At 42.7% G+C, this 27,385-nt stretch overlaps 1 protein-coding gene across 1 annotated transcript in view; it reads right to left on the bottom strand.

The window, feature by feature from the left end:
* Window positions 1–8,205: 8,205 nt before the first annotated feature.
* Window positions 8,206–27,385, bottom strand: part of E2F1 (E2F transcription factor 1) — a 75,935-nt gene continuing 56,755 nt past the window's right edge. Inside the window, exon 7 of the mRNA XM_089673229.1 lies at window positions 8,206–11,143. Coding sequence (XP_089529355.1) covers window positions 10,920–11,143 — 224 coding nt within the window. The 3' untranslated portion in view covers window positions 8,206–10,919. The remainder of the gene's footprint in view (window positions 11,144–27,385) is intronic.

Raw genomic sequence — 27,385 nt, 5'->3', positions numbered from 1 at the left:
AAGTCATTCTGCTACCTGGTGATGAAGACAATTTTGGCAATCCAGTGAAGAGGGTATTAGGGGACATATTGGGCAATCCATGGGGGTGGGGGGTCTGTAATTGTAAAAAAAATGATGAACCCCTGTGTTAGAAGTGGTTTGCAATCTGTGATAATAGAATAGATTAATTCCAGAAAGGCTGTAATGTAATATTGGATGGATTTAGATATTAGAAGTCAACAACCAAACAATGGCCACCCAAGTAACAGGTCTATAAGCCCCAAAAGATGGGAAAGTGGTGTAAGCAGAGACGCCTGAATGTCGAGGAGAAGCTGAGAAGTGCATTCTTTATTCAATGTTTATTGCTCGCAGTATAGTAGAAAACACCGTCATCGCGTTTTGTGGCACTACACTGGCCACTTCCTCAGGATGGTACATAAAATACTTTAAACGGCTGTGATCTGTCTCCCGCGCGGTTTGTGAGTGTGCTGGAATGGCCACCCAAAAACAGCTGGAAGTGTGGAGAATATTGTGTTATCTCTGGAGGCTGGCATCGACAAACATTGACCTACTACAGCTTTGTTTCAACTAAAAATAATGTTTTTGTTTTGCTGACTGTCCCATAGCAGATATACTGGTCTTCCTGGCTTCGGGTGCGTGTATGCGGCGCCGGTGTGGCGCATCTGCTATCATTGGTCACAGCAGAAGCCTACCACCAGTCCTACCGTACGGGGCCCAGGCTAGCAAGGGGGCCCAAGAAGCTGGGTGAATCTGATGTGGGCAGGGAGGGTGATCGGCACAGTAGGGGGCAATTACTGGAACTGATCCCCTGTATGGCTCTCTCTGCAGCAGCTGAAATCTGGCTTTTTCTCCTCTCCCTCCAGATGGCTTTCAGCTGCTGCAGAGAGAACCATACAGGGGATCGGTTCCAGTAATTGATCCATCCCCCATACCCATCACTCTCACTGTGCACCATACTTTTCCCCCTGCTACCTAGGCCCCCTTGTGCGCCCCCACCCCAGCAGTGCTGCCTGCTTCCCTCATCTCCTTCCCACTGGTAGCTGCAAGCACACAATAGGATCCTTTAGGATGGAGAGTGGGGGAAGGGTCCAGTAAATATGTTACATTTACCAGCCCAATTTGTTCATGAATGAACCCAATGAGTGTTCAGTACCAATCACTCACTGTGTTCATTCATAACTGAAGCATAGAAAACTGTATGGTTTTTTTTTTCCGGGGGGGGGGGGAGGGCTGTGGGGTTGGCTGTATGGGGCCCTGTGGTTTCTAACAGCAGCCCTGATCAATCCCAGAATATATTTTGGCCTAAATTTATGAAGTAGAGAGAGAAAACAGGTGGCGCACACACCTAGTGCATTATCCAAGGTTTATTGTAGGAGTGAAATAATAAAAACATACTCACAGACAAAGCATGTATCTAAAAAGCATAGAAAAATGACAATGGCCACAATGGCAGGCAAGGTGTTCTCACTGTCAGTGCGGTCAAATGGCTGACGCGTTTCGGTGACGAATCCCTTTCCTCAGAGCTGATGACCAACCTCTGATGCTGATGTATGATGAATGGAAAGTAAGAGCCTTGCTGTTGATGCCTGCCAGCATCAGAGGTTGGTCATCAGCTTTGAGGAAAAGGATTCATCCCCAAAACGCGTCAGCAATTTGACCGCACTGACCGTGAGAACACCTTGCCTGCCGTTGTGGCCATTGTCATTTTTCTATGCTTTTTAGATACATGCTTCGTCTGTGAGTATGTTATTATTCTTTCACTCCTACAATAAACCTTGGATAATGCACTAGGTGTGTGCGCCACCTGTTTTCTCTCTATCTAGTGGCTGATTTCCCCGTCTGAGGAGGGCTGCACCCCTGAAGCATTTCCTTTGGTTGTCGCTGTCCTGGTACCCTTGGCTTCCCTTTTGGCTGTGCATATCCTGAGGTGCTGGAGAGTACATACGATATCCGGTTCGGTTGTTTTAAATTTATGAAGTATTTTGATTTTTTAAATTTTTTATTGGATATGCTTTATAGCAGAAAGTAAAAAATATTGGGGTTTTTTCAACATTTTCGGTCTTTTTTTGTTTATAGAGCAAAAATAAAAAACCCAGAGGTGATCAAATACCACCAAAAGAAAGCTCTATTTGTGGGGAAAAAAAGGAAACAAATGTAATTTATGTGCAGCATTGCATGACCATGCAATTGTCAGTAAAAAAAACGCAGTGCTGTATCGCACAAAATGGCCTGGTCAGGAAGGGGGGGGGGGGGGTAAATCTTCTAGATGTCAAGTGGTTAAATCAAAAGAATATTTTACTGGAGAATTGTTTGACCTGTGTAAAACCACCAACAGTCACATATTTCTGCAGTAGAGACGACATATCTGAAATCAGTAGAAGGTAGGCGAGTGTGGCCTTTCATGTGTATATTTCTGAAACACGTCTTCGTCCTTTTTATAGGTTGGTAAATCTTGAGAAAGACCTTGAATAGCTATATACCTGAATCTGTGCTTCCCTCTGCTGATTATAGCTTAGCATTACATTGATCTGCTAGGGAATATGTAGGACAAGGAATGGGGTAAAACATATATATGCTATTCATGTACACAGAAAGGGGAACTCCAGTGCATTTGTGTACTTACATTGTGGAGCTATATGTGGAAGCACATCATAAAAAGTACACACAGGCACAATGGTGTTATGGGGGAACTACTATGCATTGTGGGGTGCTGCACAGGCAAAAAATATGGCGCAGGTCCAATGTTAGGTCTGTTGTGGGACATTGGTGCCCCTTTCAAATGAATAAGCTGCCGTGAAGCCTCTCTCCGGGGGAAACAAAAATACTCCCTTGCAGTGGGGCCAACACTACACTGCAAGGCTTACATGATTGTTTTTGTCTAGGATACCAAAAAAAGGTTTTGCTTATGTGATCCACTACACCCCCGCTTGTGGACTGACCTTCAGCATCCTCACATCCAATGCAGGGCTATGGACCCTAAATTGTACTTGAGTACACGGAGGAGCCGGGACCACTGGAGCATAGGGGAGAAGAGCAATTTGGGTGCTGGTCTTACACCTTGGCGGAGGCTTGCAGGATTGGGGATAGAGTAAGAAAACAGGCCTTTTTTGGCTCATCTCTGCACCCTGTCTGTGGCTCATCTTTGCACCCTGTCTGTGGCTCATCTTTACACCCTGTCTGTGGCTCATCCAGGGGCGGACTGACTATTTGGAAACTCTGGCACTGCCCGAGGGCCAGGGGTCAGTAGGGGGCCCCATGAGATGCCCCAGGTACCTTTTTCATAGGCTTTTTTGAGTTTGGGCAAGGACACAGGGGCCCCGTGATCCCCTATTGCCCGGGGGGCCCATGAGTTGTCAGTCCGCCCGTGGGCTAATCTCTGCACCCTGTCTGTGGCTCATCTCTGCACCCTGTCTGTGGCTCACCTCTGCACCCTGTCTGTGGCTCATCCCTGCACCCTGTCTGTGGCTCATCCCTGCACCCTGCCTGTGGCTCATCTCTGCACCCTGCCTGTGGCTCATCCCTGCACCCTGCCTGTGGTCATCCCTGCACCCTGCCTGTGGCTCACCCCTGCACCCGGTCTGTGGCTCATCCCTGCACCCTGTCTGTGGCTCAACTCTGCACCCTGTCTGTGGCTCATCCCTGCACCCTGTCTGTGGCTCATCTCTGCACGCTGTCTGTGGCTCATCCCTGCACCCTGTCTGTGGCTCATCCCTGCACCCTGTCTGTGGCTCATCCCTGCACCCTGTCTGTGGCTCATCTCTGCACGCTGTCTGTGGCTCATCCCTGCACCCTGTCTGAAACTCACCTGTCAAGTCACCCCTGCAACACCTGACTGCAGCTCATAACTGTCATCAGCCGGCCCTCTCCATAGTAACCCTCATCCACAACTGCCTGCAGCTCCCCTCTGCACCCCCTGTCCACATCTGGACAGTAAACAAATAAGATCTACCCCGAAAATAAGACCTAGTGTGTTTTTTGAACCAAAAATAATAGAAGACCAAGTCTTATTTTTGAGGGAAGCCCCGTGGGTGTCCCTCATTCCAATCTCAGAAAGTTGGCAGGTATGTAACTAGTTTTGATCACTATGACGTAAGAGCAATGTCAGCACCAAAAACAGATTTACTGCTTCTGTTCGACAGACCATGTGATCTTTGCCACCACATGACTGAAGTCAGGAGAATCATTTTTTTTAGGGCAAAGGAAATTTTTCTTCTTAATTTTTACTGTGGGTTAATATCTTCCTGTGCATGCTACAGTGTTTTCTGCCCTGTCCAGTTCACTTCTTTCACTCACTCCCACAATGTTCTGTACTGTCCAAACAAGGACAGTAGCCTAGGGCATGGTTGTCAATCTGGCGGCCCTCCAGCTGTTGCCAAACTACAAGTCCCATGAGGCATTGCAAGATTGACAGTTACAAACATGACTCCCAAAGGCAGAGGCATGATGGGAATTGTAGTTTTGCAATAGCTGGAGGGTCGCCAGTTTGACACCCCTGGCCTAGGGTGACATTGCTGCTGCTCCTCAATAGATGGCAGTGCTGTCACCCTGGGGCAGAAAGTGTGTTACTGGTACAAAGATAACACATAGCCGCGTGCCGACCAGTCACTTACCTGGTACTTCACTGGACTTTAAGTGGTTATACCTGTAGCTGTAGACATCATCCCGGTACCGTTTTTTTAGAGCCGACGTCTCTCTTGTAATAGTAATTGGAGCAGTTAACGAGCCACTAAATTGCTATTACAAGCAGCGGGAGAGAGCATGGCTCTATAGACACACACAGCTTGGGAGCGAGCATGCACATGTGCCCCATAAAATAGCACACAGAGGTTTGGAAAACACTGCAACCCAGTGCCTGAAGGTCACATTCAGAGGGGTCTACAAAGCTGTTGCTGAGGATATATCAGTAAAGATAGCTGCATAAAGTGACTAGCTCATCAGTTTGTATAAAAAGTCTTGACTGAAAAAAAAAAAATCTTGAACAAAAAAGCAAAAATGGCTAGTAAAACTTTTCTCAGTAAAGAAAAGGCATCCGTCTTCCTATTTTTTCCTAGCATAAAACTGAAAAACTGCGGCACTCTGGGAGAGGGAGGAATCATACCAAGGTGATCAATTTTTTTTACCTTGGCAGTGTCCACGTTTTCTTTTTAAGGCTTGGTTCATTGTGCAGAGAATGGAACACAGATGGGAAGGAGGAAGAGAACAAAATTCTATTTTGTATCCTTGGGACATCCCCTCTCGCACCCAAATAATCCGAGTTACAAGACTTACAGATGTTGGCAAATGCCAGTAAACATCCCCTCATCCTGGAGAGAGAAGTAGGGATCCACCTTTATACCACAGAGGGCTTCTTTGCAGGCTTGGCTCCCCCTGGGATTTTCTGAATGTTGTGAAAGCTGGGGCCTTTGCATAGAGGTAGGAACTGCATATAGTCATAAAGGGAGGCAAGAATTTCCAATGAAGCTCTAAAAGGACATACACAGCTACATAGTTATCCTGGTTGAAAAGAGACAAGTCCATCCAGTTCAACCAACAGAGGAAAAAAAACACACACACACACACAAATAGAAAACCTCCATACACATTATCTAATACCCACAGTTGATCCAAAGGAAGGCAACCCCCCCAATAAAGCATGATCCAATTAGCTCCAGTGGGCAAAAAAGTTCCTTCCTGATCCTCCTAGAGGCAAGAAGGTCAGATATTCCCTGAATCACTTTACCTATAAATATTAGTTTCCAGTCAGGGGCGGACTGACAACTCATGGGGCCCCTGGGCAATAGGGGATCATAGGGCCCCTGTGTCCTTGCCCAAACTCAAAAAAGCCTATGAAAGGTACCAGGGGCATCTCATGGGGCCCCCTACTGACCCCAGGCCCTCGGGCAGTGCCCTAGTTTCCAAATGGTCAGTCCGCCCGTTTCCAGTTATATGTGTATCTAAAGGAAAAAAGGCCTTTCTTAAAACAATCTACTGAGTTGGCCAGAACCAGCTCTTGAAGGAGTAAATTCCACACTTCCACAGTTCTTACTGTGAAGAAGCCTTTCCATATTTGGAGATTAGATCTGGAGGGAGAGAGATTTAAAGCATGCCCCCTTTACAGCAAATAACTGCACCATATTCACTATATGGACCACATATGTATTTATACATGGTAATCACATCCCCCATAATCCCTTTTCAAGAGAGAACAAATTCATATGGAGAAGGAGCTTCCTGAGTGCTTGCTCTGCAGTCCCAACACTTCAATAAAAGTGTTCACAGCATCTGAACTAACATGAGACTGAATGTGGTTATCTGTCAGCACAATACACTAACTGGTACTCAACGTCCCCATCTGACAAATCCTATCTATAAGACTGACATGTCAGGGATGGTCTGTGGCAATTACCATGAGGTCATTAAAAGAAGGAGAATCCTCATTTAAAAGAGTAGTTTCAGGATTTCTATGATCAAAGATGGTGGCTAGCTGGGGGTTTTAAGACATACTATAAAGCCATCCATTAATGAGGATAGATGCTGTGACTAGTGAAAAACAGCAGTCAAGACACACTGAAAGCAAACCACTGTTCCCTAAGGGGTACATCCGTAACCTGCGTAGGTGGGTACAGGACTTAGGAAGAGTTAACTTGCCTAAAGGTGACCAAGCATCACTGCAGGTGGGCGGTGTGTAGCAAACACAAGATACTGTTTCAAGTGTCTCTTAGGATCAGGTGCAGTGAGATGAGAGTACTTGCAACATATGCAAAACTCTACACATACACACCAGATTAACCCTTTTCGTGCCACCACTGTTGAGAACAAAGGACCGACATTCACATAGCATGGTGACCACCTTAGTGGTTGCACCACCAGCTGTCCTACTCTCACAGGGTGGTAGAAAATCTTCAGAAATGGGGTCCGGAAGAATCATGCCACATCTGTGAACATAGAGAGCATCCTGTAGTGAAAGACCAGATGAAACTGGGAGGCAATATGAAACAGGATCCAGTACCCAAAGTGCACATTCAGGCATATCCTGGTCTGAAGCAATCAGCACCTGGTGATTGAACAAAAGATTCACAAAAGGAAACTTGAAAACAGCAGAGCTGAGAAAGATATCAATCCTCCTAGTGATATTGGTAAAAACTGAGCATGGTGGAGATAGAAGGGGGTATTAGCCCCTAGGATTGGCCTATAGTTGACTTTTGCTTTAGTGTCCAATCCTCCTGTAGGCAGCAGTATAACCCATTTATACAGAATCCTGTGTTCCACAATGGATGATAGAGAAATAAAACTTAAAAGTAGGCAAAAGCTAGAACCACTATCGACTTTATTACTGTCTATGCTGTAAGCTTTTCTTTACTTCCTATATGGAACAAAATGTTTTCATCAGAACAGCAAGGAAGGGAAAAACAGAACCCCACGTAACAGTAAGAATGCAACAGGTGGTCATACCTTGACAACATCACTGTATGAGTTGCAGGACGTTTGAGATAATCATGCTTAAGATTGGGGCCATCTTGTTGAGAATTTGGTCTTGGGAGTATTTAACATGAGCATGTGTTTTTATACCAAGCACAAGTTTTTAATAAATGTGTAAAGTCTTTTATACTGTATTGTGAACCTTTTTTTTTTGCCTCTTATGAATGATTACTGGTGGGAGCCAAACATTTGTGAATGGTTGGTGTGGAGTAAGTCCCAGGCTTCTTTGAAAGGGTCCAGCTGAAAATGTGTGGAAGAATCAGATCCGATAAAGGTGTTGGAACCTCTGGATATCTATTTCAAGCACTGATAGACCACGATTTAGTAAGAAGGTCAATACCCATTCGTTAAAAGTGCTGTCTTCTTATTGGGGGTGGAAAGATATCACCACTTTAAGAGGTGGCTTAGATTCTTCTTGTGGACTTTTTGGTGTCTTCTATATTTTTACTTTTATTTAACATTTACTTGTTTACTTATTTATCTTTAAAGTGCTAACCTTTATATTGTGTATGTACATTTGAAACTGCGGTCAACAAATCATGTTAGCTGCAGTTAGCATATTAATATCCAGGCGTGGGTATATTTACACATATTTTGCCACTCAAAAAGCTTGTAAGATACATTTTTGGATGGAAATGCACCTTAAAATCTGTTTTTTTCTTCAAATTTAAAAAAAATGGCTGGGCTTGAATGAATGCTACATACTGCACCTGTAAAATATCAAAATTAGTAAGTAGACCCCACAGCACAGCTGAAAAAAATATTTATTGGCAAACAAAACAGATTTACATATAAATTAAGCTATGTTGCTCACAAACAATTCAATCCTGTTTGCCTTAAATGAACTGAAAAGGAATAAGTGCCATTCTACACCACCAGAGGGGAGGACGGAGGGCAGAAATACCCATCAAAGTGGCTATGCCACCTCTGCGCTAAGGGAATGGTATGGAGGGTTGTCAGCAGGTTATGTACAGCAGATACACAATATTGACAAGAAATGCCACATCAGAGCAACGACTGCTCTAAACAGTTTTTACAGCTTATAACAGAACTCGCTGTACAAACAAACTGGCATTGCCTATTGAGTAGAGTAAAAAAAAAAAAAAAAAAAAAGGAAAAGAAGAAAATAATTAAATAAATTATAAAACACAACATATATTAAACGCTTGATACTGTCATTTTAAATGAAAGACAAGTACCCCAATAACCACAAGGTCAGAGGACATCCATAAATAAGTGAACCTACAGGTCTGACAGGGAAGAACTGTACGTTCAATGGATCATAGGAGAAAGACAGGAGAAGAGAGAAAAAAGAACAGAAAAAGGAAAAAAAAAAAAAAAGAAGAAGAAGGAAAACCCCTTACATAAGGTAAAGACTAGCCAACTCTTAAAATTCAGTCTTGGGTAGAAGCCAATGTAATAGGACCAGCACAAGGTAGTTTTCTGAGACTTTAGCTTGAGGCTGAGTGTAATACAAATACTTACCACACCCCTCTATGCTACATCAGCTACAGAGACCACAGAGGTGGAGCTTGACAACTAATTTCAACAAAAACAAAAAAACAACAGTAGTGGTAGAAGCACTCTGACAGATCTCATCCCTCGAGATCCAGAGGATAGAGTGCCATTTTGTATTTTATCATTTTTACACAACACTGAATTTCCAGTATTGGCAGGTGTTCACCTTTAAATCTGGCTAATTGAACATACTAACATCAGTAAAGTCAACAGCCCTTGGATGTCAGTGATGTTTATACAAGTCCTAACAATCTACTGAACCCCATTAAGAGGTTAAAGAAGATCCCAAGAAAGTGTAATGCTGAAGAGGCATTTTTGGGGGTAACGGGGGTGGGATTTATAGAGCCTTGCCCATTCTGTTTGACTGAAGGAAATTCCCCACCCCCACTCATCTTCTTTTGTTGTGCTTCCCTGCCACCATGTTGCTGTGTGTGAACCGTGAATCCTAACCCTGTGCAAGCTTCATGCCAGAACTAATGTTGGGTTGATGTCAACTCAACATGTATGTGCCTGGAGATTGGCCATTCAGGCACAAACATACATCCTGGGATGAGGTCATAGCACCAAATATTTCCTGAGGATTCAAAAAAAAAAAAGAAAAAAGCACCAGGGGAGTACAAAATAAGGCAAGTATAAGCAGGTTGGGGAGGGAGCTTTCAAGAGAGAATGAACAATCTCCTTAAAGAGACCCCGTCACCAACGCATGCTTACAAAGATAAACATCTCCTGTCAAAACACTCCCATAAAAGGCTGTATTTCTTTGAAAATGATTTGTGATTCTGAGCTGTAATCCTTTTTAAAAGGATAAGCTCACTTTTTAATTAAATGCACTTTTTTTTGCAGATAAACATTTGCATTTACTTTTATTTTTTTGGAGCCTGAGAAGCATGCCCCTGCAATCAGATCGCTAGTGCCATGCAGGACTCCTGTAAAGCTGTCAGTGTAGCTGTGTGCTCGTACCGGCAAGCAGAAACACTGATAGGAAGAATCAATGAACTACCACAGCGCTCAATAGCACCCTGGTACATCATTGAGAACTAAAAATCCAACAGTTGCAAAGGTTGTTGGGACGTTTGAAGAGCTATATACACCTGGAAAACAGAGACTCTGTGGAGTCAGAAGTGAGGAAAAAAGGTATGTTTTCAGCACTGTGGTGTCAATTATGAAACAAAATCTAGCATATGCCAGATTCTGAGTACTTTAACACTTAATTGGCATGGGATGGTGACAAGGTAAGCTGACATTTACCTCCTTGGCATTGTTTAGCATATAGTGTGGAGGCTCCAGCCAGAGATTTTTTTACACTCTTTGTTTTGGATGACCTGGAGAAGTCTTACAATATCTGGCAGTGGCCAGACATGGATTGCTGGTACATGAAATGGGAACAACACACAATAAGAACACTGACGAAAAAAACTAAACTTCCATTAGACTTTCCAAAACAAAAATACAATGTTTTTGGCTGAAGTTCCAGTTTAACCTGCTTTAAAAACCTTCTTCTCCAGGCTTCCAGGTCTAGTATTCTAGGTAGTTGGGAAATCCACATAGATTACGATGGGGCTGATGATTAGGTGCAAAACGTTGCAGAGCACATGGGTCAGAATCATGCCGAGCAGGAGGGAGAGTCAAGTTTTTAACACAGCTTTACTGAAAAGCACCAGGAGATAAATTAACTCCTCATTTTCTACAGCATTACATGTCCTTGAGACCTTCTATCCATTGCAATTCCCTTGTGTTTTTTTGAAAACTAAGCTCTTGAATTACAACATACACACAGATACAAAAAAAATCAAATAAAATATATAAACAACTTTTTGGCAAGTCCACTAAGTGAAAATGCTCAGACATTCCAGAGTCATCACATCAGCCCTGTGACCCTAAGACGATGAGGCGAACACTTGCAGAGATTCAGGAGTATGAACAGAACAGGATCATCTGCCACTTCACAAATCAAGAGATTCCAGGTCGCCAAAATCACAATCAAAGAGTTCGCCAACGCCTTCATAATTCTCCAAGCCAAAGCGGTACTCATTGGTCAGGGGTGGAGACAAATTGATCAGCTCATCAGGAAGAAAGTCTGGCAAGGCAGTAGAAGTGACGGGGGACAGATTGAGGTCTTCTCCTGTGTAGCCCAAGGGAAGGTCCGTATCCGGTGACAGTAAGGACGCTGGAAGAGAAAAATTGTTAATAAAGCAAGGAAAACTGGAGATGGTGTCTGTTACAGGTTTTAGTAAATATAACAAAAAAGAGGAAGTCTTTAAAAACCTGGAATAGCTACTGAACAAGGGAAGCTATAACGTTTCAGCTTTCAGGGTTATACACAGTAGCTCAGACCCCATAGATAGAATGCTAGTACCTCCTGGAAACAGATCAATGGCACCATCTCATTTAGTAAAGGGCCTCCAGTCTGCTCCGCCACCATTAATATGGTTTAAAAAAAAAAAACAAAAAACATGCAATGGATCAGGTCTGTCTTCTTGTGGTATGACTATTGCTGTGGTTTCTAGATATTATACATGGATAGGTACTTATCACTGTTACTTTGATGAAACATATACAGTCATAACAGCCTGGTATTTTGTTATCTTATTAAAATGGAATAAACATATTTGGGTGTGTTAAAAAAAAAAAAAAAAAAAAAAAAAGCCTTAAAAAAACAGTATAAAAATTTCTGGGTTTCTAAAGAACACACCTATATGGCAAAACACCATGTAGGCTGAACTTGTTAAACTGGAAGGGTACTCATTAAGGCAGCAGGCAGATTTAATTTATGTATCAGTTATACAGCAGGAATATGTTGAAATCCTTCACAAATGTTTCAGAGTTTGGTATCCCAAGGCAACAATTCCTTCCAATTATGACATGCCATATACATACACACACACACACATATACAGTTAGATCCATATATATTTGGACACCATTTTCATACTTTTTGGCTCTGTATGGCACCAGAATAAATTAAAATGAAACAATCCAAATGAATTTGAAGTGCTTACTTGGCTTTAATTCAAGGGGTTGAATATAAATATCAAGTACAAATTTTAGGAACTGCCACCATTTTTATACACAGTCCCTCCATTTTCAGGGGCTCAAATGTAATTGGACAACGGAACATAATAATAAATAAAATGTTCATTTTTAATATTTTGTTGAGAATGCTTTACTGGCAATGACTGCCTGAAGTCTGGAACCCATGGAGATTATCAAAGACTGGGTTTCCCCCTTTCTCATGCTTTGCCAGGCTGTAACTGCAGCTGTCTTCAGTTGTTCGTTGTTTATGGGTCTTTCTGGCTTTAGTGTTGCCTTCAGCAAGTGAAATGCATGCTCAATTAGGTTGATATTAGGTGATTGACTCAGCCACTGCAGAATATTCCACTTTTCCTTCAAAAGCTCCTCGGTTGCTTTTGCAGTGTGCTTTGGATCATTGTCCATCTGTACTGTGAAGCGCTGTCCAATCAACTTTGCTGCATTTTGCTGAATCTGGGCTGACAGTATATCTCTAAACACTGCAGAATTCATCCGGCTGCTTCTGTCACATCAATAAACACCAATGAGCCAGTGCCACTGAAACCCATGAATGCCCATGTCATCACACTGCCTCCTCCATGTTTTACAGATGACATTGTGTGCTTTGGATCATGAGCTGTTCCAAGCCTTCTCCACACTTTTTTCTTCCTGTCATTCTGGTACAGATTAATCTTAGTTTCATCCATCCAAAGAATGCTTTTCCAGAACTGGTCTGGCTTTTTTAGATGTTTTTTTTTTGGCAAAGTCTAATCTAGCTTTTCTATTCTTCAGGCTTATGAATGGTTTGTACCTTGTGGTGAACCCTCTGTATTTGCTCTAGTGAAGTCTCCTCTTGATTGTAGACATTGACAATGATACACCCACCTCCTGGAGACTGTCCTTCACTTGTCTGGATGTTGTGAATGGGATTTTCTTTACCTCAGAGAGGATCCTGCGATCATCCACCACTGTTGTCTTCCATGGACGTCCATGCCTTTTTATGTTGCTGAGCTCACCAGTGTGTTTTTCTTTCCTCAGAATGTACCAAACTGTTGATTTGGCCACTCAATGTTTGCTACTATCTCTCTGATGGATTGGTTTTGTTTTTGAAGCATTACAATGGCCTGTTTCACTGGCATGGACAGCTCCTTTGAACGCATGATGTAGGTTCACAGCAATAGATTTCAAATGCAAATACCACACTTAGAATCAACTCCAGACCTTTTACCTGCTTAATTGATGAAGAAATAACAAAGGAGTAGCCCATGGCTGTCCATGAAACAGCTTCTGATTCAATTGTACAATTACATTTGGTCCCTTGAAAAAGGGCCGATGGTTACTCTTAGGAGACGTGATTCCTAAACCCTTCTTCCAATTCGGATGTACATACCCTCAAACTAAACCTGGGAGTGTGCACATTCAGCCCATATCCATTATATAACTATAGCTTGAATACATAAAAAAAAAAAAACTAAAAAATTGTGCTTGTTTCCAGATATATATGGACCCAACTATATATATATATATATATATATATATATATATATATATATATAAATAAAACTATATATTGGAAAGAGATAATTGACATCATTTTTTTTTTAAGTCCGCAAACGTGCAAACTAGAATGAAAAACCCGTAAGTGTTTCACAAAAAAGTGCAAGTGCAAAAACACCACACAAAAAGTGCACTTAGGGGTGTGCTTTGTCCTACCCCCGAAGGGGTTGGACCACTACCCTGATCCCCCGGGGCACGAAGCTCCTGACAGGGACAAGGTTCCCGTTTGGTCATCATTGTAACAGTTACTGGCATTACCATTCCATTTGATCCTATAAACATGCCTACTAGGTGCACCTGGTGTGGAGGTTTTTCAACCTCCAGAACACATAGTGCCATCATTTATTTATACTAATCATTTATTGCACGTAAATTAGTTGAACATCAAAAGTCCCCTTAACACAATGACAAAGAAATGTGGATAGATCAGGTGAACTCTTAACTTGGTGCAAGAAAAGCTAGGGTACCAACAGAACTCACCCTAATAAATTTGAAAAGATTTGGCAGATGGCTAACAACCCCTGGCTTAACTCTACCACAATTGGTACTGGAAAGATTACTGCAAATATAACACTTTTGTCCACTTGGCATTCCTATTGGGTATACAAAAGAGAGCAGCAAGCTATTTTATACTAAAATGCGCTATGTTGGCTACTAAGAATGTCCTTCCACCAAAAGACAACTTTGGCCTTATGTAAATTGTGTTCTGCAGTTTAACCTCCCTAGCGGTCTGATTATGTCAGTATTTCTGTGCTAAAAATTAAAAAAAAAAAGACAAAAAAAATGTACCGCTTTATTATAGGCCTGTAATTCTTAGCAATAACTCACTGAAATCTGTCCGAACAAGAGTCTTGTAAACATCCCGGGTATGATAAAATTTGAAACACGAAATCATAAATTATAATATAATAATCATAAAAAATAAGAGTTCAGTCGCAAAATCGTTTTCAGTGTCTGATGACGAATTCCCCCACGAATCATTATCACTCAATTCTGCAAGTGGTTCTGATTTACTATCGCTGTTCTCTAGCCGGTCTAAAACCGCTTTTGACCTAAAGGGACGCTTTTTGGACGCCATGGACGTTTCTCAGTTTCCAGGCAGAAAGAACAGTAAAAATGCAGGCAGGGCACAGGACAAAGCACTCGGGACAAAATGTATGTGAAATGGTTTGATACAGTAATGTTTTACTATGTGATTTTAGTGTATTTAGTGAATGTCACTTTTTGTCATTTTCAAATTTCCCGCCAGTTCCGTCCCCCGTACGTCCCGACGCTCGCAGGGGACGGGAACCAGATGACAGATGCCGGCATACGCCGGAGGACATGGCCGGGGAAACTGCAGGAGGGACATCGCAGGAACGCAGGACAAGGTAAGTGAAGAACAGATGCTGGAGCAACGCAGCATGGTAAGCCCGAGTGTAGCCCGGGGTTACCGCTTTTGGTACTGAAACTTTACCCCGAGCTACACTCGGGAATACCGCCAGGGAGGTTAGAAGAGCTACAGCACATTAGGTGCTGGCAGTGACTACCAGTCAATATGGAAGGCATATGTCACTATTAAACAAGCCTGTTTTTGCAACACACAGAGGAACTGGACAGTGGAAATCAGATTTCTGTTGGTGAAACAAAAAAAAATATACATACACATACTATATTGAAAATGAACTTTAATGGCATCCCAGTCTTAGTCCGTAGGGTTCAATATTGAGTTGGCCCCGCCCTTTGCAGCTATAACAGCTTCACCTCTTCTGGGAAGGCCGTCCACAAGGTTTAGGAGTGTGTCTATGGGAATGTTTGACCATTTTTCCAGAAGCGCATTTGTGAGGTCAGGCACTGATGTCAGACAAGAAGGCCTGGCTCGCAGTCTCCACTCTAATTGATCCCAAAGGTGTTCTATCAGGTTGGGGTCAGGACTCTGTGCAGGCCAGTCCATTCCCCCACCCCAAACTCGCTCATCCTTGTCTTTATGAACCTTGCTTTGTAAACTGGTGTGTAGTCATGTTAGAACAGGATGCTGCGATCTCCAAACTGTTCCCACAAAGTTGGGAGCATGAAATTGTCCAAAATGTCTTGGTATGCAGATGCTCTTGGTATGCCGACACCCTGAAAAACCACCCCACACCATAATCCCCCCTCCACCAAACTTTACACTTGGCACAATGCAGTCAGGCAAGTACTGTTCTCCTGGCAACCGTCAAACCCATGTCCATCAAAATTGCCAGCCAGAGAAGCGCAATTGGTCACTCCAGAGAACACGTCCCCACTGCTCTAGAGTCCAGTGGCGGCGTGCTTTACACCACTGAATCCAACACTTTGCATTTCACTTGGTGAAGGCTTGGATGCAGCTTGGATGAAGCTCTCTATGCACTGTTGTGCTAATCTGAAGGCCACACAGTTTGAAGGTCTTTAGCTATTGACTCTACAGACAGTTGGCCACTACTGCGCACCGTGTGCTGCAGCATGCGCTGACCCTGATCTATCATTTTTCGTGGCTGAGATGCTTCCTCTTTATTATAATATCACTAAGAGTTGACCGTGGAATATTTAGTAGCAGGAAATTTTACGGATGGACGTAGAGGTGGCAACCTATCATGGTACCACGCATGAATTCACTGAGCCCCTGAGAGCGATCCATTCTTTCACAAATGTTTGTAGAAGCAGTCTGCATGCCTGATCTTATACACCTGAACCCAATGATTTGGAGGGGTGTCCCAATACTTTTGGAAATATTATATATATATATATATATATATATATACACACATACATATACACACACACACACACACACACACACACACACACAGTACTGTACAAAAGTCTTAGGCAGGTTCCATTTTTCTACACCCCAGTTCCTATATTTTCATGCATAGGACATGGCAGCAAGGCTAAGGACTCAACTACACATGATAACACAGAAATTGGGGTGCAGAGAAATGACAACAGCACTGTTCTGCACTGATGAATCCAAATCTGAAATATTTGGCTGTAGCAAGAGGCAGTTTGTTCTCCAAAGGGCTGGAGAGCGGTACAATGAGTGTCTGCAGGCAAACAGTGCATGCTGGAGGTTCCTTGCAAGTTATGGACTGCTTTTGTGCAAATGGAGTTGGAGATTTGGTCAGGATCAATGGTGTCCTCAGTGCTGAGAAATTGTCAGGGCTCCGTCCTCGGCAGAGGTGTTAGGAGACCTGACACCCCTGCCAGTACCTTGCATGGCTGCAGAAGTTCACATCGGCTCAAATTTGGCACCAAACAGCCTTTATAAGGAAGCCCTGCACTACTCTTAGGTGCTGGTTGAACTCTGGCTCCCCAGTACCTTGTTCCTGTGCCACTGTGACCTGTGATTTCCTGTTCCTGTGCTATTGTGATCTGTGATTTCCTGTTACTTACTCGGTTTGCTCCTGGACTTGTCTTCTCTGCTTAAACCCTGACCTGACCTCGGCTTGGCTAACGGATATTCTCTCTTGCTCCTCTGTGTATGACCTTGGCTATCCCACCTGACTACGGCTGCTCTGATCTTCACCCGGTACCGGACCATGGCTTTGAACCGGCTATCCGGTAATCCTCTGTTCCCCGGAAGGGCTTGCATACTTCGCACAGGTGCCACCTGTCTGCAGACCTCATCTCAGTGCATCAACTGTGCTCCTGGGTGGACCACCAAAAGCACTCCTACAGGCGACCTGTGCCACTTTGGGCCTGACTCCTGCTGTCCCACTCTCAGGCGGGTCTGGAACTTAGCCGCAAGGGAAGCCCTCTCTTCATTGGCCTCTCACACCAGGTACGTGAAAAAAATACAGTGGGGATCGAAAGTTTGGGCACCCCAGCTAAAAATTTGTATTAATGTGCATAAAGAAGCCGAGGAAAGATGGAAAAATCTCCAAAAGGCATCAAATTACAGATTAGACATTCTTATAATATGTCAACAAAAGTTAGATTTTATTTCCATCATTTACACTTTCAAAATAACAGAAACAAAAAAATGGCGTCTGCAAAAGTTTGGGCACCCTGCAGAGTTAATATCTTGTACTGCCCCCTTTGGCAAGTATCACAGCTTGTAAACGCTTTTTGTAGCCAGCCAAGAGTCTTTCAATTCTTGTTTTTAGGTATCTTTGCCCATTCTTCCTTACAAAAGTCTTCCAGTTCTTTGAGATTTCTGGGCTGTCTGTCACGCACTGCTCTTTTAAGGTCTATCCATAGATTTTCAATTATGTTGAGGTCAGGAGATTGTGAAGGCCATGGCAAAACCTTCAGTTTACGCCTCTTGATGTAATCCCCCGTGGATTTCGAGGTGTGTTTAGGATCATTATCCATTTGTAGAAGCCATCCTCTCTTTAACTTCAGCTTTTTCACAGATGGCATCAAGTTACCATCCAAAATTTGCTGAAATTTTATTGAATCCATTTTTCCTTCTACTCGTGAGATGTTCCCTGTGCCACTGGCTGCAACACAACCCCAAAGCATGATTGATCCAACCGCATGCTTAACAGTTGGACAGAAGTTCTTTTCATTAAATTCTGTGCCCCTTCTTCTCCAAACGTACCTTTGCTCATTCCGGCCAAAAAGTTCAATTTTAACCTCATCGGTCCACAGAACTTGTTTCCAAAATGCATCAGGCTTGTCTATATGTTCATTTGCAAAGTTCAAACGATGATTTTTGTGGTGAGGACATAGAAGAGGTTTTCTTCTGATGACTCTTCCATGAAGACCATATTTGTACAAGTATCTCTTTATAGTGGAATAGTGTACCACAACTACAGTGTCTGCCAGATCTTTCTGGAGGGATCGTGCAGTCAAACGTGGGTTTTGAATTGTTTTTCTCACAATCCTGCGAGCTGTTCTGTCTGATATTTTTCTTGGTCTTCCAGATCTTGCTTTAACTTCCACTGTTCCTGATGACTGCCATTTCTTAATTACATTCCGAACAGAGGATATTGACATCTGAAAACGCTTTGCTATCTTCTTACAGCCTTCTCCAGCTTTGTGAGCGTGAACTATTTTCAGTTTCAGTTTTCTAGACAACTGCTTAGAAGAACCCATGGTGCTGATTGTTGGGCAAGGTCAGATGAGTCTGGGCATTTAAAACCTTTGAGATTGACATAACCTGATCTTCCCAGACGATGATTGAGAACAATCCATGACACTGGCAGGTCTCAGCTTTGCAAAGGGGGCAGTGCATGCTATAAACTCAGGGTGCCCAAACTTTTGCAGACGCCATTTTTTTGTTTTCTGTTATTTTGAAAGTGTAAATGATGGAAATAAAATCTAACTTTTGTTGACATATTATAAGAATGTCTAATCTGTAATTTGATGCCTTTTGGAGATTTTTCCATCTTTCCTTGGCTTCTTTATGCACATTAATACAAATTTTTAGCTGGGGTGCCCAAACTTTCGATCCCCACTGTACAGATACTCATCCTTCATGCTATACCATCACAGAAGCGTGTGATTGGCCCCAAATTTATTCTGTAGCAGGACAATAACAATAAACATACAGCCAATGTTATTAAAAGGATATGTTCACATTTATAGAAAAAATAATAAAATGCTTTTTTTTTTTTTTTTTTTGCTGCAGGAGCCTGGAAACCATTGCACCAGCAATCAGGTCACTGGTGCCATGCAGGTCTCCTCCAGATCTGTCAGTATATCTGCTTGCTCATATGGGAAAATAGATATACAGACAGGAAGAATCAATGAACTACCATGGCGCTCCACAGGGCTGCGGTAGTTCATTGAAAACTAAAAGCCAACAGCCGCTAAGGTTGACAGGACTTTTAGTTTCTCATTCACAGAACACCGTGAATAAGTGACGGTGATGGAGCCCCACTTGGCTACATTTATTTAAATTTGACAGCTAGCAAGGGAGAGAAGACCCCCTGCTAGCTGTCAAAGCAGGGGCTGGTCTGATCATAACATGTTACACCCAGAATATGGGTGTAACATGTTATCAAAGGTGAACTTCTTTGGACTGAAGACAGTTCTTAAAAGGATAACAATGAGTCTTGGAAGTGATGGTTTGACCCCCCAAGGAGCCCTGATCTCAACATTATGTAGTCTGTCTGGGATTACATGAACAGACAGAGCGATTAGAGGCAGTCTACATCCACAGAAGATCTGTGGTTAGTCTCCAAGATGTCTGGAAAAATCTACCTGCCAAGTTCCTTCAAAAACTGTGTGCATAAGAACTTTGCACCTTCAAAACAGCATCAATTCTTCTACTTACAAAGGGTGGTCACACCAAATATTGATTTGATTTGGGTTTCTCTTCTGTTCAGTTACTTTCCATTTTGTTAATTGATAACAATAAACTATTAACACTCCTATTTCTGAAAGCATTCCATTCACAGCAATTTTTCACACCTACCCAAGACTTTTGCACAGTACTGTATACAGACACCACAGATTAAAAACAGTACCTACATATACATACCACACCTAATATGAGTTCCTTCAAACAAATATTCTAGGCTCTTCCTTTATTCAGCCAGGTCAATCTTCCCTTTATATCCCCTTCTCCCCAAATTTATTAAGATATGGAGGAAGCCAATAGGTTAACTAGACAAACCCTTGGATACCACTGCTGTGTACATGCATGGACAGTGAGGGAAAATAATAAAGAACACAATCTTCAAGTTCCAGACATCCTTGGTTCTTTTCCAGAGTGCTGCTTTATATTGGATGTTGCAGTCCTAGGGATGGATGATGAATCCAATAGAACTATAACAGAAACCCTCCTGTGGTCCTTCAGAATGCTAGGCTCTTCCCCTCACGGTTTTAGCCAGCTCAATCTTTTCTTGCTATATGCTTTTTTTTCCTACTCCGACTTATTCACTAAAGCTGGCCACAGATGAATCAAGAGTGTCCTGCTGAACTAGCCTGAGTTCGATCTATGCTTTGCTTCTGTCAAACGGGAATGTTAGAATATACTGATTAGCACCTGCAGTTCAACACCTCGCTTGTTTGAATGAAGGAATACGTTCAGTTATTCTTTTAGCATTTAGCCAGCACGCTGAATGGGAAAAGAAAGAAAAAAAACCCCAAAAAGTAAAAATGACCATCTATGGCCAGCTAAGATGTACTGGATGCTGACTGGCTGACCAAATTCAATTCTTGAATACCACATATTCTAACCAGCTGCATAAACAGATTCTCCTTTGAAATGCTTAACCTCCCTGGCGGTATGATTATTTCCAATTTTTGGTGCTGAAAGCGGTACCATTATTTTGCATGGAAATATGTAGTTTTTTTATTGTAGGCTGTAATATTTAGGAATAACTCACTGAAATCTGTCTGAACAAGAGTCTATTAAACATCCCGGGGATGATAAAATTTTAAACACAAAATCATAAATTATAATTTAATAAATAATCATAAAAAATAATAATATAATATTAATACATTTAATTCAATAATATAATCAAACCAAAAACACTGAAATTTGAAATATAGCGCCAAGTTCGCACATCACTGAGCAAAGTCGCAGAATCGTTTTCAGTGTCTGATGACGAATTTCCCCACAAATCATTATCACTCAATTCTGCAAGTGGTTCTGATTTACTATCGCTGTTCTCTAGCCGGTCTAAAACCGCTTTTGACCTAAAGGGACACTTTTTGGACGCCATGGACGTTTCTCAGTTTCCAGGCAGAAAGAACAGACAAAATGCAGGCAGGGCACAGGACAAAGCATTAGGGACAAAATGTATGTGAAATTGGTTGAGGCAGCAATGTTTTACTATGTAAAAAAAAAAAAATGACATTATTTAAAATTTTTAAATTTCCCACCGGCGCCCGTACGTCCCGACGCCACAGGGACAGGACACAGAAGCCGGATGCCAGCATCGGTCGAAGGAGATGGCCGGGGAAGCTGCAGGGGACACATCGTGGGAGCGCAGGGTAAGGTAAGTGAAGAACAAATGCCGGAGCAATGCCGCATGGTATTCCCGAGTGTAGCTCGGGGTTACCGCTCTTGGTACTGAAATGTTACCCCGAGCTACACTCGCGAATACCGCCAGGGAGGTTAAAGCAGTATTAAAACCCAAATCACATGCATTATATTGCAGCTTACCAAGTCTTAGATGTAGTGGCTGCATTAGTTGTTTTGTTTTTTTTAAAGCTTTTTCCTTGGTTGGTGTGATCCTGTGTTCTTTTCAACAATCCAATCTGTTCATCATAGGTGGCAGTTAGAGGGTCAAAATAGGTCATTTAACACTGACACAGGGTGCTCACAATAGTTACCATTAATTTATGTAAAACCTTTTGGTGTAAAAGGGGACACACACACACACTATTGCCAAAAGAATTGTGACGCCTACATGCCTGTGAACTTTAATGGCATCCCAGTCTTAGTCCATAGGGATCAATATTGAGTTGGCCCACCCTTTGCAGCTATAACAGCTTCAACTATTCTGGGAAGGCTGTCCACAAGGTTTAGGAGGGTGTCTATGGGAATGTTTGACCATTCTCCCAGAAGTGCATTTGTGAGGTCAGGCACTGATGTCGGACGAGAAGGCCTGGCCCGCAGTCTCCACTCTAATTCATCCCAAAGGTGTTCTATCAGGTTGAGGTCAGGACTTTGTCCACCCCATCCCCATCGCTCATCCATGTCTTTATGGACCTTGCTTTGTGCACTGGTGCACAATCATGTTGGAACAGGAAGGGGCCATAACACAAAGTTGGGAGCGTAATTTTGTCACTCCACAGGACACGTCTCCTCTGCTGTAGAGTTCAATCCTTTACACCAGTGCATCCGACGCTTTGGATTGCACTTGGTGCTGTAAGGCTTGGATGCACCTCAGCCATGGAAACCCATTCCATGAAGCTCTCTATGCACTGCTGTTGTGCTAATCTGAAGGCCACATGAAGTTTGGAGGTCTTTAGCTATTGACTGCAGACAGTTGGCAACTTCTGCGCACAGTGCACTTCAGCATGCTCTGACCCCGCTCTGTCATTTTACGTGGCCTACCACTTCATGGCTGAGTTGCTGTTCCCAGTTGCTTCCACTTTGTTCTAATACCACTAACAGTTGACCGTGGAATATTTAATAGCAAGAAAATTTCACAGATGGACTTATTGCACACGTGGCAACCTATCACAGTACCATGCTTGAATTCACTGAGCTCCAGAGAACGACCCACTCTTTCACAAATGTTTGTAAAAGCAGTCTGCATGCCTAGATGCTTGATTTTATACACCTGTGGCCATGGAGGTGATTGGAACACCTGAATTTAATGATTTGGACTTTTGGCAATATAGTGTGTGTATGTTATATATATATATATATATATACACACACACACACACTTTCAGCTTTAATTCAAGGGGTTGAACCATAAATATCAGGTACAAATTTTAGGAACTGCAACCATTTTTATACACAGTCCCTCCATTTTCAGGGGCTCAAATGTAATTGGACAAATAAATATAATCATAAATAAAATGTTCATTTTTAATATTTTGTGGAGAATCCTTACTGGCAATGACTGCCTGAAGTCTGGAACTCATGGACATTACCAAAGACTGGGTTTCCTCCTTTCAGATGCTTTGCCAGGCTCTAACTGCAGCTGTCTTCAGTTCTTTGTTCCTGTTTGTGGGTCCTTTCTGCCTTTAGTGTTGCCTTCAGCAAGTGACATGCATGCTCAATTGGGTTGAGATTCGGTGACTGATTCTGCCATTGCAGAATATTCCACTTTTCCTTCAAAAGGTATTGTGTTTTGGATCATTGTCCATCTGTACTGTGAAGCGTCGTCCAATCAACTTTGCTGCATTTGGCTGAATCTGGACAGACTGTATATCTCTAACCACTGCAGAATTAATTCGGCTGTTTCTCTCTTGTCACATCATCAATAAACACCAATGATCCAGTGCCACTGGAAGCCATGCATGCCCATGCCATCACACTGCCTCCACCATGTTTTACAGATGACGTTGTGTGCTTAAGATCATGAGCTGTTCCAATCCTTCTCCACACTTTTTTCTTCCCGTCATTCTGGTACAGATTAATCTTAGTTTCTAAGAATGCTAAAGAATGTCCAAAAAAGGCTTTGCCAAAAAAACATCTAAAAAAGCCAAACCAGTTCTGGAAAAGTCTAATCTGGCTTTTCTATTCTTCAGGGTTATGAATGGTTTGCACCTTGTGGTGAACCCATACTTCTCTTAAGGCAGGGTTTGGCACTTCAGTGGAGACACTTAACAGAACTGTAAGACATATCATGGGGAAGACCTTGCTACACTAATACTGAGTATTTCCTCCATCTTGGGAACCATGGAGGGGGAAAAAAAAAAAAAGGAGGTGATAAAAAGCTCTGCAATGTTTCTGAAATGAATGACACAATATTTTGCCAACCCTATGTCAGAGGTACACGACAATTTCCCACTAGCTGTTTTGGTTGGGAGTCAGAGGAAACGTCTGCCCCCAATGCCAGAAATAACAGCTTTACCAGTGTCGAGTACATTTTTAGACTCCACAGTAGCAGCATCTCAAATATGCAACAGGGCACCCCAAGAACCAAAAAAGTTAGCCCCTATGGATCCATTTTCCAGTATACTATGACTTACTGTATCATGTAAAGAAGAGACAGAAGCAAGCTGTTGAGCAGCTGGTGGATCTCCAGCCTCACACAAGAATGTTGTTGGATTTGGCCTATCCTCATATGTTGGGTGGCCAATTGGGGGTAGAAAAACAAGAGCAGGTTGAAGAGCAGTTTGTCAGGCCTGCTATAAAGCAGTCAAGGAGGAATAAAAACGTCACCCTCAGTGTCCGCTGGTACCCTTTTCTAAAATTGAGGCCCTTAAAAGATTTATTATGGATCTTGTCGAGTTTCATGCAAAAGTTTGCCAGCACACACAGGTAGTCCTCGACTTTGGCACTCGGTACCCAGAAGCAATGGCTCTTGGAAACGCCTTATGCGATAGCGAAATAGCTGTTGTACATGTTTTCTCATACCAGCATTCCTAAGGAGATTTTGACAAACTAAGGAACCCCCTTGGCATCAAGGTAGAGCTGTGTTGATCAAGTTACTTTACTATGTACCAAAATGATGGGCTGGTAGAATTCTACAGAACCCGGAAATGTACGCTAAAAAACAAATTGATAAGGATGGAAAATTCTGGAACTCCCTGCAGCCATATCTAAATATTCCCACCTAAATATCCTACCACATTTCCATGTTGAACTTTTGTACAGTAGACCTCAGTAGGTCATGTCTCACAAACTTGTAATTAAACACATTAATTACATGCTGGATAGGATAGTGGCAGTCAAGACAATTGCTCTGGAACATATGCAGCAAGCCCAAGTGGCTCGAGCCAGCGGCTGTCTTAGTTTTGGTGCCTACGTTGAGAGAAGATTATGTTCTGAAGTTCCAGGTCCCATATGATATAAAAGGAAGAATCAGTGATGTCAGCTATCAGGTATATCAGTTCAGAATGAGAAAGCCCTTCCCAAAAACACCAACCTATGCATGAGCAGAAAGAGACCTTTACATATGGCTGTCAAGCTCAGACACTCACCTTGGAAAAGCGATGACTGCAAAAAGCATCACCTGAGTAAAAAAGTAGGGAAATATTTATTTAATGACTTCAAAAAGCAGGTTAGGAGGGACTCAGAGAACCAAATTTAGATCCTACAAGTCACAGGTGACCCATATACAAGACACCATAATCAAAGGCTTTAATAAAGAAATGGGAAGTCAATGGTCTCTGAAACATGACAGCAAGTGAAGTTCCCAACCCTTAATAGTGCTGGGGGTCAAATGCTGGTCTAAGTCCAGCTACGGGAAGGAGAGGATTTGTCCCACAGCAAAGTTCCTGGGGAGAAAGCCTTTAACCTCACACCAAGCAAAGCATGCCTTCCATGTATCATAAAATACCTTGCAAGAAATAGGCTTCCTAGCTTTTACTATCATAATGCCCCTTTCTTTAAGAAAATTAACTACAAAACAGCTATGGCATTAAAGCCAGCAATCGTGAAGCATTATGGTAAACTGGTCTCTAGGACAGAAGATCTGGATGATCTGAAGAGTTCAGGAGCATCCAAGCAAAAGCCTGATCAGATCCAGCTGGGCCAATCCCAGAGCTATGAGTCCAGAATGTCCTCCATCTCAACCCTGTGGAGCAAAAAAGCAAGCAGTTTTATGGAAGAGACAGGTATAGATCAGGGTGTACTGAACACCAAAGAGCCACCAGAGCATCCACTGCTTCTGTTAGTGCACTGCGGTACCTGGAGACAAGCATGTCCAGTTTGATGCTGAATCTGGGAGGTCCACATCCAGCATCCCTCACCTGTAATATAGCCCCTGAAACACGTCTGGGTCCAAACACTCATGAATAAAACTGGCCATAGATGGTTAGGTTTTTATCCTGTTCACCCAGAAGGATGAAAGAAATCAAAACTAAAAGATAGCTTCATTCAGAAATGAGGAGGATGGAGGAATTCCTCCTACCAGGACATTGTATTCTGACAGCATACCTCTTTGACAGAAGTCAAATTTAGATCTGTGAATGGCCAGCCTACATCCCAAGTGTGGACAATTGGAAAGCAATGAATTATCTTCCTAAGACAGGATCTGCTCCACCTCTCTTGCCATGGCAAGACTTATGATTTCTCCATGATGCCTGACATTTGCCACTGCTGTGCAATGTCTGACAGAATCCATATCAGGTGACCCTTCAACCAGAGTTGGATCCCAGAGCCACCAAGTTAGAAACAACCTGGTCCTTGGTGCCAAATGAACTGGACTGTCCAATGACTGGACTAACCTGTTGCATGACAACAGAATGTTGCAGTGTAGGTGTCTGGAGTGAAACTGGGCAAATGGAACTACCTCGAAGGAGGCTATCATCAGCCCCAGGATTCTCTTACAGAAGCAGAGTCGGGTGATTCCTGGACTGGAGAGGGAATGTGAAAGTGGAGGGTTTAGTTTTCCTTCCTTAGCAAAAACTCTGACTTGAGCAGTCAGAGACAGACCCAGATATTGTATGTGTTGAGTTGGTTCCAGTTCTAAAGATTCAAATTCACCCAAACCTCTGCAATGCCTGGATGGTCAAGGCTACATTGTCATCCAAAACCTGTGCCAAGTGCTCATCCATTAGAGGCTGTCTAGGTATTGTACATTAAAAATGCTTGCACGCTTACAGCAAGTGGAAAACTAGAGCCAGCACCTTGGAGAACACACAGTGCAAAAGGTAGGTCAAATGGCAGGACTGCAAAATGGAAATGCAGAAGGGACACAGAAAATTGGAGGAAACTCAAAGAAAAATGGGGACATGTTCCATGGTTTGCACAGATGTCAGAAAGTCTCCCTGGTAAAGGGGTGACATGACAAAATCTGGTGGATTCCATATTAACTTCGGAGCTGAAAATGAAGACGTTGAAAGCTATCAGATCCAAGATGAGTATGTCCCGTTTTGGTTTGACAAAAAAAAAATGCATCTGGAAAAACCTGGTTCTAAAGCATCTAAGGGACAAGAATAAATCAGTTAAAAGTTGGTCCCAGCCAGCACAAAAGAAAAAGGCCGGGACCTTTGTATGGATTAGAGCCTTGCTACTATAGCAGTTCATTGTTCAGACAGATACCTCTGATGTTGGCTAGTCTTGTCACAGAAAATATTGGGACATCCAGTCACAGAACATCTAGTAGCATACCTTACTTGGAAACTAACTCCTGCAGAGAGGAACCAGGCCCTCAAAGAGTCACAGAGGTATTACACCTTTTGGGAAGACCGTTCCAATTGATCACAGACCATTCTCCACTACTACAGATGGTTCGGAACAAAAAGAAACAATGCAAGTGTCACAAGATAGTTTCTGGATCTGCAAGACTTTAAATGTTATGTAGAACAAAGGCCA

The sequence above is a fragment of the Staurois parvus genome, unplaced genomic scaffold, assembly GCF_062004578.1.
Source record: "Staurois parvus isolate SC_StPar_1 unplaced genomic scaffold, SC_StPar_1.0 ptg000137l, whole genome shotgun sequence".
Classification (NCBI taxonomy): domain Eukaryota; kingdom Metazoa; phylum Chordata; class Amphibia; order Anura; family Ranidae; genus Staurois; species Staurois parvus.
Note: the sequence above shows the minus strand (reverse complement) of the source record. Positions and strands in the feature narration are given on the sequence as shown.